The sequence below is a fragment of the Neovison vison genome, chromosome 13 (assembly GCF_020171115.1).
Source record: "Neovison vison isolate M4711 chromosome 13, ASM_NN_V1, whole genome shotgun sequence".
Lineage (NCBI taxonomy): Eukaryota > Metazoa > Chordata > Mammalia > Carnivora > Mustelidae > Neogale > Neogale vison.
This window is the reverse complement of record NC_058103.1, coordinates 117,090,032-117,106,709: the sequence shown is the minus strand read 5'-3', so window position 1 is coordinate 117,106,709 and position 16,678 is coordinate 117,090,032. Positions and strand designations below refer to the sequence as shown.

At 49.9% G+C, this 16,678-nt stretch overlaps 2 protein-coding genes across 3 annotated transcripts in view; one reads left to right on the top strand and one right to left on the bottom strand.

Moving 5' to 3' along the window:
- SCAMP5 (secretory carrier membrane protein 5) overlaps nt 1-13,243 on the bottom strand; it is a 38,826-nt gene extending 25,583 nt beyond the window's left edge. Inside the window, exon 1 of one of the 2 annotated variants that reach the window (XM_044231671.1) lies at nt 13,184-13,243. The gene's annotated coding sequence lies outside the window, so the exon portion shown is untranslated. Of the gene's footprint in view, nt 1-12,325; nt 12,593-13,183 lie in introns of those variants that run through there. The other variant, XM_044231672.1, reaches the window with a different exon arrangement.
- Nucleotides 13,244-14,928: 1,685 nt separating this feature from the next.
- RPP25 (ribonuclease P and MRP subunit p25) lies at nt 14,929-16,294 on the top strand. Its single transcript, XM_044231164.1, has one exon. It carries the CDS (start codon nt 14,994-14,996, stop codon nt 15,633-15,635), a length of 642 nt encoding a protein of 213 aa, XP_044087099.1. The 5' UTR covers nt 14,929-14,993; the 3' UTR covers nt 15,636-16,294.
- The last annotated feature ends 384 nt before the right edge of the window (nt 16,295-16,678 follow it).

Here is a 16,678-nt window from a genome sequence, read left to right as displayed (position 1 = left end):
CATATGGCTAATGCATGAGAGACAGAAGACATGCTCTCTCTAGAGGATGCAAGGCATAACAAACAGTGAGGATGTCAATTACAAGGAGGAAGTAAGTAACTGGGAGCAAGAATCCAGTCACTCATAGGGCCAGCTCCAGGCCACTTGTCTTCTCTTGCCTCACTATGGTTGAATGAGGCATGTCCACCAAAGGGTGTCTGGGATAGTATCTATGTTATAAGCCAGTAAGCAACTGAAACTAAAAGAGGATTTGTCTAGCATTTGCTAAACTCTTAATGTATCTGAGTGAGATGCTAAGCCTCATGACTATTCCGTGAAGTGCTATTATCCCCAATTTGTGTCTGAGGAAAGTGAGGCTTAAAGAGGTGAAGTGATCTGCCCAAGGAAATAAAATGGATTTCTAAGAAATGGAAGAACTAGTATTTTTTAGTATTTTTTAGGGGTTTCTGGGAAACCCCAGCAATAGACAGTGGGATAAGGATGTGAGTACAAATAACCTTTTTGAGAGATGATACCCAGGAAACACTGGTAGAGTTGTGGAGGAAGCAGAGACAAAGAAATGAATGGAAACCAATTCAGGGTGCAATAATGAGCAGGTTACCACCGTGGGCAATGTTCACGTTGGGGGTGGTTGGCGGGCATCTTTATGGGGAACCTATGGGACACAGTGGTGCAGAATGCAACACAGCTGTTCCACCAAACAAGTGAGGAAACTAAGGTTTGAGAGCTGCTCCTGGCATTTTCAGACTTTCCAGTGTGCCTTCTGAACAGAAAGCCCTTGGGCAGAAAATCCCAGGGGATTGCTGTATGAAGTCATCAGAAATGGTTAAGGAAGAAGGGAGAGAACACAATGTAGTAGCATCTACTACAACCAAGATCTAAACCCAAGTCCATCAGGCTCTCAAGTCACATCATGCTGCCTCCAAGGTAAACCAGTAGTCGTGTGGAAGATTGCAATATGGAATCTCCTTTCTTAAGAAAGACCTTCCTGCCCCACCTCCCCCCATCCCACTCATGCTCCTGGTCTTCTGAGATATCAGGTCCCTACACTTAGCATATATGTCTGATCCCATGGCACTGTGTATACAATGACCCACCTTATTACCTGCAATGTGAGAGCAGCTCATTCAGTCCACTAACTAGTCAGGCGGTCAACCGTGCAACTCAGACAGTTCATCCTAGGCCTCCCCATACAATTCTTCTCCCCCCCATACCTTCTCCCTGCTACCCAGTCCCTGTGTATGTCTTCTCTCCCCAACCATACTGGAAACTCCACCAAGGAAACCCACAGAATGGAAGAAAGTATTGACAAACCACATATCTGATAGAAGACTTGCAGGTTGAATATATGAAGAATTCACAAAACTCAATAATACAATGAAAAATAACCCACTTTTTAAATGGGCGAAGGAGGAACACCTGGGTGGCTCAGTTGGTTAAGCATCTGCCTCCAGCTCTGGTCATGATCCTGAGGTCCTGGGATCCAGTCCACATCAGGCTCCCTGCTCAGCAGGGAACATACTTCTCCCTCTGCCTGCTCTGCCTGCAGCTCTCCCTGCTTCTGCTCTCTCTCTCTGACAAGTAAATAAATAAAATCTTCTTTTAAAAATAATTAATTAATTAATTAATGAAAATGGGCAAAGGATCTGAATAGAAATTTCTCCAAAGAAGGGGTATCTGGTTGGCTCAGTCGGTAAAGCATACAACTCTTGATCTTGGGGTGGTGAGTTAAAGCCCCACATTGGGTTAGAGTTTACCTGGAAAGAAGGAAGGAAGGAAGGAAAATTTCTCCTGAAAAGATATACAGATGGTTGATAAGCACATGAAAACATGCTCACCATCATTAGTCATCAGAGAAATGCAAATCAAATCCACAATTAAACACCATCACACAAGGACTAGAATGGTTATAGTCAAGAAGACAGATACTAAGTATTGACAGGAGAAAACTGGAACCTCATATTCTGCTGATAGGATTGTAAAATAGTGTAACCACTTTGGAAAACAGCCTGGCAGTTCTTCAAAAAGTTAAACATAGAGTTACTGTTTGACCTAGCAAGGTCTAAACCCAAGAGAAATAGAAACATAGGTTCACCAAAGAGCAAATTTATTCCCACTTTATTTGTAGTAGCTAAAAACTGAAAATAGCCATCAATAATAGAAAGGATAAACATATTATTATATATTCATACAATGTAATATGACTCAAGGAGTAAAATGAATTATCAATGACTACATCCAACAATATGGGTGAATCTAAAATATATTAAGCAAAATAGGCCAGACCAAACAAAAACAAAAAACACTCCATACTATATGATTTCACTTATATGAAGTTTAACAACGGGAAAATTAATGTGATACAAACGAGGAAAGGGTTTGCTGACTTGGGGGGGGGCGGGAGGGTGGGTAGACTCAGTTCAAAGAGACAGAATAAAACATTTCTGGGGTGATAGAAATATTCTAGATCTTGTTTTGGGTGGTAGTTACAAGTTATATAAAATTATCAAAACGTATTAAACTGAAAACTTCAGATCTGTGTCCTCTATTGTTTATAAGTTATAACTCAGTATTGTTAGCTTAAAAAGATGGGGATCATGGGGCGCCTGGGTGGCTCAGTGGGTTAAGCCGCTGCCTTCGGCTCAGGTCATGATCTCAGGGTTCTGGGATCGAGCCCCGCATCAGGCTCTCTGCTCAGCGGGGAGCCTGCTTCCTCCTCTCTCTCTCTGCCTGCCTCTCTGCCTACTTGTGATCTCTCTCTGTCAAATAAATAAATAAAATCTTTAAAAAAAAAAAAAAAAGATGGGGATCACTGGAACAGCCTGAGTCTGGGAAACAAATATGATTCCCAACCTCCACCTCTTGCCTGTGTAGCAAGCCCTAGGACACGGCCATTCCACATTGCTTCCTTTCTATCAGCAGTGCCTCCAATAAACCACTTGGGGGCAGCCACGCCTGCAGTGACTAATACCAGCAAGTGCTAGTATTCCACCAGCTAGGTTGTTCCCTCGCGGAAGCTGGAAGAGCTGGGCGCTGCCCTGTAGCCTATTGGCCTATGCAGCTCAAGTCCTCATCACCACTCCCCTTATAGCCTAGCCAGCAGCTGCAAACATGCAACACCCACCGCTTACTTGTCGAGTTAGAACAGACGTGTCCATCAAAACCTGCTCCCACTAACTGCAGGCACAGTACACCCTGGGCCCATCAACTTCCCATCCTCTGTTCCTATTGTTCCTATCAACAGCTGGGTATTGCTCATGGTATTCCTTTGGCTAGTTGATTCCCACTCATACTTCGAGTGCCCGCATGAGTCTCAGATCCTCTGGACAGGTCCATGGACCAGATGCCTCAGCCACTTCCTTTCCTGCCACCCTGTGCTGTGTTGTTAACTAGATATTGGACTCCCCATCAGACTGAGTTCGGGGCCAAGGGTGATGGAGCAGGCTCACATCTGTGTTGCACACCATCACCCCACTGCCAGTTACAGGGACAAGGAACCTTGGTTGAATAGTGTGTTTGGTGAATGTTAAACAACCAGCTCTTCACAGGAAAAATGTATATATATATATATATATATATATATATATATACTTATTGCAAGAGTTACTGATAGAAAGGATGTGTAACACACAATGTATACATAATAAAAAACACAATACAGTTTATTAGCAATTCCTTATAGCCAACTGATTCTCATTTCATCAGTTTTTCCTTTACACTTGCCTCCATAGCCTACAGTTACAACTGATGAATGAGCATAGATAATTTAAAAATAAATTACAATAAATCAAGTTCTGTATCTGTAGTGTTTGCTGATTTCTGTCATGAAAGTACTTCCACTGTGGCTGATTTCAAGCTACCAATATGATGTTCCTGAATGCTGTGTCAGGCAAAGATGTCCCACAGCACACCGTTAGACAGTATTACCACCGCACAGACACAAGAAGCCTAAATTAATTCAAGAGCATGAATAGTAAAATGTCCTAAAGTTACTAGAATGTGGTAACTTTTGAAGGATGAGTTGAATATTTATTACTTTTATTTTCTTTTAATGCTGCTACTTAATTATAAGCTGATATAATTAAACTTTTTAAAAAAGATTTTATTTATTTATTTGACAGAGAGAGATCACAAGTAGGCAAAGCAGTAGGCAGAGAGAGAGGCAGAAGCAGGCTCCCTGCTGAGCAGAGAGCCCGATGCAGGGCTCCATCCCAGGACCCTGAGATCATGACCTGAGCCGAAGGCAGAGGCTTAACCCACTGAGCCACCCAGGCACCCCTAATTAAACATTTTTTAAAAGATTTTATTTATTTATTTGAGAGAGAGACAGTGAGAGAGAGCATGAGAGGGGAGAAGGTCAGAGGGAGAAGCAGACCCCCTATGGAGCAGGGAGCTGGATGCAGGACTCAATCCCAGGATCATGACCTGAGCTGAAGGCAGTCACTTAACCAACTGAGCCACCTAGGCGCCCATGATAGAATTCAACTTTTAATAGTGGTTGTAGTTTAACAACCAGACTACAAAATGAAAAACTGAACATTTGGCTCTCATGGGCTAGTATGAGCTGCTTCTAGGTGCCCTATTCTTTTGTTTTTATATGCAACTTACTGTGAAAATAAAAACATGGTTAAGTATAACCATAAAAAATAAATTTCTGGACCAATTAAAACAATAAGTAGTTAGTATCATACATGACTGTCCCAGGGCACCTGGATGGCTCTGTTGGTTAAGAGTCCAGTCTTGATTTTGGCTCAGGTCATGATCTCAAGGCCGTGAGATCCAGCGCTGCACTGGGCTCCATGCTCAGTGTAGAGTCTGTTGAGATCCTCTCTCCCCCTCGCCCTCTGCCTCTCCCCCCATTTGCAGTCTCTCTCCCTCTCAATACCTAAATAAAATCTTTAACAACAACAAAAAATATCATACCTTTGGCTCAGGTCATGATCTCAGGGTCTGGGGTCGAGCCCAGCATCAGGCTCTCTGCTCAGCGGGGAGCCTGCTTCCCTTTCTCTCTCTCCCTCTTCTCTCTGCCTGCTGCTTTGCCTACTTGTGATCTCTCTCTGTCAACTAAATAAATAATATCTTTAAAAAATAAAATAATAAAATAATAAATATCATACATGACTGTCTCTAGAACATTTTTGGTTATCACCAAACTCAGAGACTTACAGCCCTGGCCTTGTCTTCCAGCAGCACATGGGCCACTGTGATGCTGGGCTCCTCTGCATACTTCAACTCTTCCCTGGGTCCTCGCCTCTTCCCAACCTTCATCTCTCTCTGGAACTGCTGATGATCAGCTCCAAAACCCCCAGTTCTGTAGCAGGAAGGCTGGTTTAACCTCCATCTTTTTTTTTTTTTTTTTAAGATTCTATTTATTTGACAGAGAGAGAGACAGGGTGGGAATACACACAGGGGGAATGGGAGAGGGAGAACCAGGCTCCCTGCCGAGCAGAAGCCTGATGTGGGGCTCATTCCTAGGATCATGATCTGAGCCGAAGGCAGATGCTTAATCAACTGAGCTACCCAGATGCCCCAGCCATGACATTTTAAGGTAATTTGTTACCCAGCAGTAGGGACCTAAAACAGGTTGACAACATTTTAAAACATGAAACTGTCATGAAGTGTTTTAGCTTGTTTTCTTGAACACAGTTGGAATTCAGGGCAGATTCTGGAAGGTGTGCACCCTCAACCCACAGGGAAGATATGTGGACACAAAAGACAACTACTGGGGCACCGTGGTGGCTCGGCTGGTTGGGTGTCTGCCTCCAGCTCAGATCATGATCCCAGGATCCTGGGATCTTGGCCCCTGTCTGGCTCCCTGCTCAGTGGAGAGTCGGCTTCTCCCTCTGCCTGCTGCTTCCCCTGCTTGTGCTCTCTCTCTCTTTCGCTTTGTCAAATAAACAAAATCTAAAAAATTTTTAAAAGAAGAAGAAGAAGACAACAACTTCAGAGATCTGTCTGTCTCCATGATTTCTCCTGCAGGCGGGAATGATGAGGCTTGGTGACATTCACTCTTAACTCTATTATATCTTCCAAGGCAGGTTCAGGAAGATCATTAATCAGCAAACACACATAATTTCTAGGCAGAGAGAGCTCTCCCAGAAATTCTGCAAACAATATACGTTCTTTCCCTTGCTGAAATATATACAATTTATCCTCTGGGACAGTATGTACAGGGCACCTTGTGACTTATTTTGGAACAATAGATGGCAGGTAGACTTGATTAACTTCATCTTTTGCTGGAGAGAAGGAAGGACATAATTAATTAGCTGGTAGTAACAGGGAATCCTCACGGCCTTAAAGAGGATTTGACCAAGTAACAACCTTGAACTGGAAGGAGCCCCAATTCATCCAGCTTGATTTGGGGGCTCTGCTCTGGACTGGCAGGAAGAGGGATAGGGTGGCAGGGGTGTCATGTGAAAAGTCATGTTTCTATTCTCACCACCATAGAGAGGCATGGAAGAGGCAACTGCCAGGAAGAGAGGTGACCCAGGGAACACAGAACTGTTTCCTGGCTTCTTCCCAGTGCTCAGGACCCTATGTGCCTCTACAGCAACAAAATGACACACTTCTCCATAAGCCTGACTCTGGCGGGATGCGATGGGAGAAGGGCTTTCTATATACGCAGCATTCGGGAAAGCTGATACAGCCATTCCCCACTGAAATGAAGCCAAAAGTGTTAAATCACACACAAGCAAAATAAAACCACTGGGCCTGCATTCCTGCCTGTCCACAAACAGCTGGGGCCCAACAGCTCTGGCTGCCTTGTGGAGGTTAATATTCTGTTTCGCCTTTTTTTTTTTTAACCCCACCCTCTGTTTGCCCACAAGCTTGACTGTTCAGTAGCTAAGTGGGCAAGGACAAGCTTGTCTCTGAAATGTGGGAGTGGTGATCCCATGGCGGTACTGGGGGGATAACCTGAGACACTTTCAGGAGGTAAGCACTTACATTGTCATTTCCATTTAACAGGGAGGAAACTGAGGCACAGAGAAGTTCCAAAGCTTGACCAAGGGCACAGTTAGCAAGAGGCAGAGCTAGGATGCAAACTCAGCCATGGGCTCCAGAGTCCATATTCTTTTTTTTTTTTTTTTAAGGTTTTATTTATTTATTTGACAGAGAGACACAGCAAGAGAGGGAACACAAGCAGGGGGAGTGAGAGAGGGAGAAGCAGGCTTCCCCCTGAGTAGGAAGCCCAATGCGGGGCTTGAACCCAGGACCCCAGGATCACGCCCTGAGTCAAAGGCAGATGCTTAACGACTGAGCCACCCAGGCACCCCCAGAGTCCATATTCTTAATCACCCCACTAGCTGCTTCTGGGTGTTGGATGGGCAAGCATTTTCTAACTTGTCAAAAAACTCAGTGCACCCCTAAAAGATAGTTTTAATTCTGGGAAGGCATAAACTAAGCACCCTAGCTCTGCCCCAAGTCAGAGCTGGAGAAGGAAGAGCAGCGCTGGTGCCCCTCATCCCAGGCAAGCCCTGGCAGAGCAGACGTCTACCCTGGAGTCCCAGGACCTTTGTTCCGGATGACTACAGAGACCCATAGCTGACGGCTTTCACCCTGCCGCCTCTCCCTCCTCTAGGGGGTCCAGTTCCGGGATTAAGAACACATTTAGGGGGGCACCTGGGTGGCTCATTTGGTTAAGCATCCAACTCTTGACTCAGTTCAGGTCATGATCTCAGGGTTGTGAGATGGAGCCCTACATCGGGCTCGTGCTGAGCATGGAACCTGCTTAAGATTCTTTCTCTCCCTCTGCATCTTCCATGCTTCCATGCTCTCTCTCTCAAAGGAAAAAAAAAAAAAAAAGAATAGATGCTGGAGCCAGGCTATCTGACTTTGGATCTGGCTCTACCTTACTTATGAAATGGGTAGCAGCTCCTAAATAGTGCTTGTATGAGATGAGCTAGTACGTGATGAGTGTAATGCCTGGCACACAGTAAATGCTCAGTAAATCTCAGCGGTAATTGGTAAATATTCCCTCATCTTATCAGCTCTATACTTTCCTCCCTCCCCCTCACCCAAGGTTCTTAAACATCCTGTTTCCTTGGTTTTAGGTCAAGCTCCACCATTAGATTTAGAAGTATAACCTTATCTTCTCAGGGAAACGCTGATTCAAAGGTGGAAGCAATCATGGGGAATTTCAGGCATCACAACAGGCTCTTGGGAAGTGTTTTGGGGCCCAGCACACTCCTGGGAACTCTAACTGTGCCCAAGTGAGTAGCTTTTTACTACACTTGTCTTTCCTTTACTTCCTCTTGGGACTCAGGTGACTTGGCCTGATGCTAGGAAAGCAATCGAATCTCAGGCAAGGTTGCTGGGCTCACTGGGTCTATACCGCAAACTCCTATTTTCCATCTCTGAGGCCAGAGCCAGCAAAGAAGAATGAAGCAGCCTGAAGGCAGAGGCTTGGCGGGTGTTAGGACTCCTGGGTCCTGTCCTGGCTGGCCCATGGGCAAAAGCAATAACTGGAGGTGAGACATGGTGAGGAGACTGGGCTGGGGTGGGGACAGAGCCGAGGAGCTAGAATCAGAGCATTTCCCTAGGGTCTGGGACTCAGTCTGTGAGAAGAGGTATCAGGCCTGGACAGGGACTACTCCGTGGCTGAGCTCTTGGTCTCTCCCAGGCCAAGTTCCCCCTCCAGGCTTCATTGCCTAGCAGTGTTAAATTTACAGGGAGCTCTGATAGTTATAGTCCCAGTCAGCCTTCAAGAAAGCCCTGTAGGGTCACCTGGATGGCTCGGAGAGTTAAGCCTCTGCCTTCTGCTCAGGTCATGATTTCAGCGTCCTGGGATCTAACCGACATCGGGCTCTCTGCTCAGTGGGGAGCCTTCCCCCTCTCTCTCTGCCTGCCTCTCTGCCTACTTGTGATCTCTCTCTCTCTCTGTGTCAAACAAATAAATAAATAAAATATTTTTTTTTTTTAAAGAAAGAGAGAGAGCGAGAGAGCCCTGTAAAGTGGTGAGTGAGCTTACGGTGAGTGAGCTTGTGCCCAATGACCAAGGACTTGAAAACAATCTTAGAAATGTTGTCACACTTGGGGCGCCTTGGTGGCTCAAATGGTTAAGCATCTGCCTTCGGCTCAGGTCACGATCCTGGGGTCCTGGGATAGAGCCCCGCATCGGGCTCCCTGCTCAGCGGGAAGCCTGCTTCTCCCTCTCCTTCTCCTGATTCTTGTGTTCCCTCTCTCACTGTGTCTCTGTCATATAAATAAATAAAATCTTTTTTTTTAAAGATTTTATTTATTTATTTGACAGAGAGAGATACAAGTAGGCAGAGAGGGAAGCAGAGAGAGAGAGGAGGAAGCAGGCTCCCTGCCGAGCAGAGAGCCCGATGTGGGACTCGATCCCAGGACCCTGAGATCATGACCTGAGCCGAAGGCAGAGGTTAACCCACTGAGCCACCCAGGAGCCCCAAATAAAATCTTTTTAAAAAGAAAAACAGTAAACACCAATGCTTTAAAAAAGAAAAGGAAGTTGTCACTCATGCAACTGTTTAGCAAACATTTATTGGTGCTCCTGGGTAGCTCAGTGGGTTAAGCATCTGACTCCAGGTTTCAGCTCAGGTCATGATCTCAGGGTCTTGAAATAAAGCTCTGCTTTGGGCCCTGTGCTCAGAACAGAGTTGCCTTGGGATTCTCCCTCTCTGTCCCTCCCCTCTCCCCCAACCTCATACCCTAGCATGCACTCTCTCTCAAATAAATAGATAATCTTAAAAAAAATTATTGAGAGCTTTCCATACACCAGGAAATACATTTGGCTTTCCTGATTCAAAGTCTTTCCACATATTTGCTTCAATATGTTGATTCCCGATTGTCTCTCCTCCTAAGTTTGCCTCCCAAATACTCCCCTTCTGCTGTGGCTTTGAAATATCTACAGATTTTTTTGACACTGCTCCCTTCAAGAAGTAGAACTTAACTCCTCTTCAGAAGTACCTAGGCTACAAAATGTTCCTGCTCATTTTTTTGTTTTTGTTTTCGTTTTTTTGGTCTCTCTCTTTCTCATCACTTGCTCTGGGGAAGTCTACTGTTATGAACACATCTATGGAAAGATCCAGTGTGATAAGGAACCGAGGCCTCAAACCAACTTGTGAGACCAACATGCAAGTAAGCAGGGGAGCAGATCTGCCAGATCCAGCCAACATCTTGCCTGTACCCTCAGGAAAAGACCCTGACCTATAACCACCCTTTGAAGCTGCTCTTGGGTCTGTAGCCCTCAGAAGCCTGCTGAGGTTTTGTTTTTGTTTTATGTTTTTTGTTCCAACCTGCTGAGTTTTGTTTTTGTTTCAATCTGCTGAGTTTTGGGGATAATTTTTTTTCTTTTTTCTTTTTTTTAAAGGGTTTTATTTATTTATTTATTTGACAGACAGAGACCACAAGTAGGCAGAGAGGCAGGCAGAGAGAGAGGAGGAAGAAGGCTCCCCACTGAGCAGAGAGCCCGATGCAGGCCTCGATCCCAGGACCCTGGGATCATGACCTGAGCTAATCATGACCAGAGGCCCAACCCACTGAGCCACCCAGGTACCCCTGGGGTAATTTTTTATGCAGCAATAGATAAGCAATATATCTTCCCCATTGTAGAAACATCTGCTCTCTCCAAAGTCAACTCAGAGCTTTATTATTTTTTTAAGATTTTATTTATTTATTTGACAGCACAAGTAGGCAGAGAGGCAGGCAGGGGTGGAGGGGAAGCAGGCCCCCCGCTGAGCAAAAAGCCCAATGTGGGGCTTGATCCCAGGACCCTGAGATCATGACCTGAGCTGAAGACAGAGGCTCAACCCAATGAGCCACCCAGGCGCCCCAACTCATACCTTTAATAGGCAGCTCAGATCATTTGAGTTTCCTTTTCTCTTATACTCACTCGGGTGAGGTAGTAAAGTGAGTCAGAGCACCTCCATTCAAACACATGTGGTCGCTGCTTTCTAGCTGTGATGACTGGGCAAGTTACTTAACCTCTCTGCGCCTCAGTTTCCAAATGATGAAAAGGAAGATTATGAAAACTGAATTGGAGAATGTATCTGTTAAGAGCACCTGACCCAGGGATGCCTGGGTGGCTCAGTGGGTTAAAGCCTCTGCCTTCAGCTCAGGTCATCATCCCAGGATCCTGGGATCAAGCCCCACATCAGGCTCTCTGCTCAGTGGGAAGCCTGCTTCCCCCTCTCTCTCTGCCTGCTGCTCTGCCTACTTGTGATCTATCTGTCAAATAATAATAATAAATAAATCTTTAAAATTAAATTTTTAAAAAACTTTTTAAAAAAGACTTAAAAAAAAAAAAAGTACCTGACCCAATGCTGGGCACTTTATAGTGAGCTCCCTTAGGCCCCCTTCTAAATTTCTAATTCCTGACTCCTTTGCATGTTCCCAAGTCCTTGCCCAGAGGGGCTAGGACTAGGAGCAGTTTCTTCAGGATCATGTCCTCATGCTTGCTCTTCCTGCCACTGGAGACAGAGGAGGAGGAGACCTGCTCTGTGCCTGGGGATTTCTCCCAGTTTTGGGGTGAGAAGAGACTTGTCCACAGAGGCAGGGTGCACTGCTGCGGGAAAGGTCCTCTTGCAGAGCAGGGAGCTGTCGCTGTAGTGGCTAAGCCCAGGCTCCAGTCTAGCCACCCCACCACCTCCTCTGAAGGTGAAAGGATTTCAGGCTGCCACTAAGTAGTCCCTAACATATCAGGAAAACTGCCCTTGCCAAGGCTTTGCCCATTTTCCTTTCCTTTCACCAGATTTCTTTCCCCCTCACCTCCCTTTAAAATTTTTTAAAATTTATTTAAATCTCCAATCATATGTTAAAAATACTAGCCAACATTTCCCGAGAATCCACCAGCCAAGTTTCTAAGACTGCGATGTGTCTCACAGCCCGTTTAGGAGACCAGTTCCTATGTCAGCCCCGTTTCACAGCTGAGAAAAGCAAGGCACAGAAATTAAGTAAATTGCTCAAGGTCACATAGAGGCAAAAAGGAGGTAATGAAGCTCGGGCTCCAAGGTCAGTACCTCCTGTACACAGGCTGTTCCAGGGCTCTGTGCTAAATTCTGTATTCAGTAGCTCTTTTCTTCAAGAGGCTCACAAAAACTGAATGCTGCCTCCGAGGTAACAGATGCAGTGTGCTCTTTTCTTAAAGATATTTTAAAAATACATTTACATCTACAAACGCACACATATGGAAATAGATTCCCCCCCCCCAACTCGCGCGCCTTAAAAAAAACAAAAACAAAAACAAAAAAAAAAAAAAACAAAAAAACTCCCGGCCCTACCCAGCTCTTTAACAGCCTTGACTGTCTTTCCACGTTTCCAACCGTCGCGGGGTCTGCGCCACCCATACGCAAATTTACTTGCCCACCTTCCGAGTTGAACCCTCTACTCTCCTCCCAGCCGTGTTCGCCCCTTCTCCGGGGTTCCTGGCCGCCTCCCCGCGTATTCTCCCTTCGTCCGGCTCCCAGTCCCTGTTTGCTCTCTAACCTCGCCCCTCCCCTCCCCAACCCTCCCCCGCGCGTATCCTCGCCACTTCACTGTCCCCAATCCTTGCGGCCTGCGCATTTCTCCCCTCTTCCAGCCTCGCCCCGGTACATCACCGCCCACCCATTTTTTCACCCCCACTGGCCCCTCTTCCGCCCCCGCTTCCTCCCAGCCAATCTCCTCACGCTTACTCACAGTTCCCCCACTCCTTGAACCTTCCCACCCCTCCACCCGCCACCGCCCAGCTGGAGCGCACAGCCGGCAGGCTAGGACGCGCGCTGACAGGGTAATGAATGGCTTCAGCGGTAATTAGCGACCCGGCGGCTAATCACGATGTACATTTACATTTTAAGTGCTGCAGAGGGAGCGGGGAAGGGGAAGGGACCCGGAGGGAATGCGGGCCTTTTCCGCGCTCTCGCTTCCCGGGGGAGCGAAGTGAATCCCTGTGTTCTACAGCTGGAGGTGGGAGAAGGGGGAGGGGGAGCTTTCGAGGGCCAACCCGGGCGGCCGCAGAACAGCCGCGTGCTAACCCGACGCAAACCCGGAGCTCCCAGGCCGGGTCCACCAAACTGCAGATCCGGCCTATATCCCCTCCAAGTAAGGTTCGGCCTGGGCTTGCATACTCCTGCGGATGGAGAGCTCGCTTCTTCCCTAACCAGCCCCTTCCACCGTGGATCCCACCGGTTCCAGGACTTTTCCCCAGGCCTAGCAGAAACTGCTGCCCTTTAAGTCCCACAGCTACCTCGGTCTTACGGAATGTGAGGTTCCCTGCGCCCGCCGCCAAGCGCTGCAGTCAGTCTTTGTGTTCTCAAGGCTGCTGTGCCTCCGCGACTGTGGCGGATCCTAGTGGGGCCCGCGGGAGCTGGGCTGAGCCGAAGTCCGGGCTCCAAGCGGAGCACTACCCCGAGGGCCCCTGAGCCTAGCGTGCGACCAGGATATCCCGGACGGAGTTGGTCACTCGGACGTTGGGGCGCAAAGTCCACCAGCTCCAGCCATTCCCCCAAAGTTCAGCCTGGGTTCTGAACAGCAGAGGCCGAGAGCTAGGTCAAACAAGAGGCCAAGGAGGCGACAACAGCTGTGAGAATGCAGAAGGTCACCCGGCAGCCCCGTTACGGGGATGGGACTCAGCTCCCCCGAGGCACTGTCAGGCCGCTCGCACGTTTGAGGTTTCCCGCCCGCTGCAGCTCTCCCGGCGCCTCCCCGCCACCGCGGTGCTAGGCTACCCAACCTGGATCAGGTCAGCACCGCTCCCTCGCTTGCGCCGGGGGCATGGAAGGGTGAGGGGCGAAGTCCCAGAGCAATTCCGGGGGCGAGAGTCCAGCTCCTTCTAACTTCCCTCCCATCATCATCCCTTCAGCCCCCAGCCTCACCTTCACTGTCTACCTCTCCTGGCAGGATGTCGGGGTTACTCTCCCAGCCCTGTGGTGTTCCCGATAGCTTCCTAATGCCCCCGAGGCTTCAACTTATCCACCTTCCTCCCTTCTCCCCCCAACACCTGCCTTCATCCAGCCTCCTTTTTGAAAAAGGACCCCACTGAGTCTCAGGGGGCCAAGGCTGGCTGACAACGAGTTCCACCTGGGAAGAAGGGGATCCACGTTACCAGGGAACTGTGCCTGGCTTACCCTAAAGCATGCAGCTCTCATAGAGGACGCTCCATGGGTGCGGGGAGCTTAACTCCCCTTGAGAAGGGCTCTCCTTGTTCTCTTCCCTTTCGCCTCAGGGACAGCCTGGCCCAGCGCCTCACCCCTCAGCCCAGGAGCGTACGGGGGTCCCAGAGCCTCCTGTTCCGGTCAGGCGCCGCGAGCTGAGACCTCAGTCTCCCGCCGCCCTGCGAAGACCACGCCGCGACGAAGTCGTCCGAGGGCAGCGCCGGGCGCAGCGGCAGCCAGCGCCTCCGCACTCTGCTGACCGTGCACAGGCTGTCCTTGAGGCGACAAGAGCGGCTCGGGCGCGGGAGGGACGGAGTGGGAGTGTTCCCTGAGGAGTGGGGGAAAGAGGCGCCAGCAGGCCTCTCGGAAAACCTTTCTTGAGATGCGACAGAGGCGGCCAACGCGCAAGGGCTCGGGGACCCGGCTTGAAACAGCTTTTGCATCGCAAACAGTTTTTATTTAGGTCGCCCGTTTATGATGGTTGGCTCAGGGAGGGCAGATGGCGATTGTAGGGGAACTTCGCCCCGCAGGTCACCCCCTGGCTGCCACTATACCTCTCGGAACGCAAGGTTCCCTGGCCCCGGTGGCTAGACTCGGGCGGGACTGAATCCCAGGAGCCGGCAGAGGCTAGGACGGGGGCGGGCCAAGCCGAGTTAGGGGCGGAGCCTGACGGTAGGGGCGGGGGCTCCCAGGCTCCCAGGCGGGGCCTCTGCTAAAGGCGCGGAGCACCCGGCGCCGAGAGCGCGGCGTAGAGCAGCGCCCGCTGGAGTGAAGTCGGAGACGAAGATCGCGCCGTCCCAGCCCGCCCGCCCGCCAGCGTCCACGCCGCTCCCGCACCCTTACCCCTGCCGGCTCTTGCCGGCGCGACCGGCGGCCATGCAGCCCCAGGGCTGAGGCGGCCCCATGGCGAAGCCAGCGTCCCCGAGGTCCGGGCAACGACGGCGCATGGAGAACTTCCGTAAGGTGCGCTCGGAGGAGGCGCCGGTGGGGGGTGGGGCCGAGGGGGGCGGCCCAGGCTCCAGCCCCTTCGCGGACCTGGCGCCTGGTGCTGTGCACATGCGGGTCAAAGAGGGCAGCAAGATCCGGAACCTGCTGGCTTTCGCCACTGCCAGCATGGCGCAGCCAGCCACGCGCGCCATCGTCTTCAGCGGCTGCGGTCGGGCCACCACCAAGACCGTCACGTGCGCTGAGATCCTAAAGCGCCGCCTGGCGGGCCTGCATCAGGTCACGCGGCTGCGCTACCGGAGCGTGCGCGAGGTGTGGCAGAGCCTCCCGCCTGGGCCCACACCCGGTCAGAAGCCTGGCGAGCCGGCTGCCAGTCTCAGTGTACTTAAGAATGTGCCCAGCCTCGCCATCCTACTTTCCAAGGATGCACTGGATCCGTGCCAACCCGGCTACCAGCCCCCGAGCTCCCATCCTGGACCCTCGTCCCAGCCAGCTGCACCAACGTCCAAGAGGAGCCTAGGGGAACCTGCGGCTGGAGAAGGCTCTTCGAAGCGGTTACAGCCTGAGCCAAGCGCTGCGGAAGAGGACCAGACGGCCTGAGAGCTCGTGGGTCTGGGCCACGTAGATGCGCTGGATCTCACCCCCAGGGCCTCGACCTTGAGACGCATCTCCGGCCTTTCACGCCTTGGTGCTCTGGACATAGCTCCTCAGACGGTCAGCATGGACCCCCAAGGCAACGAGAGGGACCCCAGGGAAGCTTCGTTCCACCACTTGTGTTGTCTGAAGACGCAGAACTCCACCTTCAGCTTTTCTGAGCCATGCTGGAACCTTCTTCAGGGAGAGAGTGGTGGACCATGGGACTCCTGAGCCTTGCTCAGGACCCCCAAGGGTTAAAGGCATGCAGTAGTCATGAGCACCCCCCCCCCGGGTGTAACCTAAGAGAGCTCTTGGAATCACGTCCACCATTGACTGGTTGAGGGCAAGGGGTGAGAAAAGGACTGCTTGAAGGCAAGGGAGTCTGAGTTGATGGGGGTCTGTTCTGCCCCTCACCTGGGGAGACTGCTACCTTCCTAGTTTTCTTACCCTGCTATCAAGGAGCATCTTGAGACGAGGTGCAGGGCCACCTCTATGGGCTCTAGCTCTTTTAACCACCCTCTTTCCCACTGGCCCAGAAGGAGAGACCCAGGACAAAACTCTTCGCCTTCTCCCCTGAGTCTCAGAGCTGGAGTCGTGCTTCTAATAAAACAAACACAAAAATGGCTCTGGCACTAGGTTTCTTCTTTAGCACTTAACCTATATGGAAACTGCTTTGGCCTGCCCTGCTATGTCTCAGTCCCCTCCAGCCTGGAGACTTTGGCTTTTGGAGTCTTCACAGTCAGACACAGAGACTGGACAGCTTCAAACTGGAATGAGAAGCACATTGCCCACTCCCTGGCTTCTCCCTCTCCCAGCCTTCCCTGTCTGGCGCTAGTCTCAGGGGCTCGGGGCCAGAAGGGGGGGCCTTTGTCCCATGGTGCATTACCACTGAGGGAAAGGGAGGAGCACCTTGCCTTTCTGGGAAGGAAGAAAGGAAGGCAAGCACCAATGAACTCTCCTGGGGGGGGGGGCGGTCACTGCCAAGGGAGGCACACCCCACTGGGCTT

Coding starts and splice junctions, on each gene's coding strand:
- RPP25 (XM_044231164.1), top strand. CDS start 14,994: ATGGCGAAGCCAGCGTCCCCGAGGTCCGGGCAACGACGGCGCATGGAG.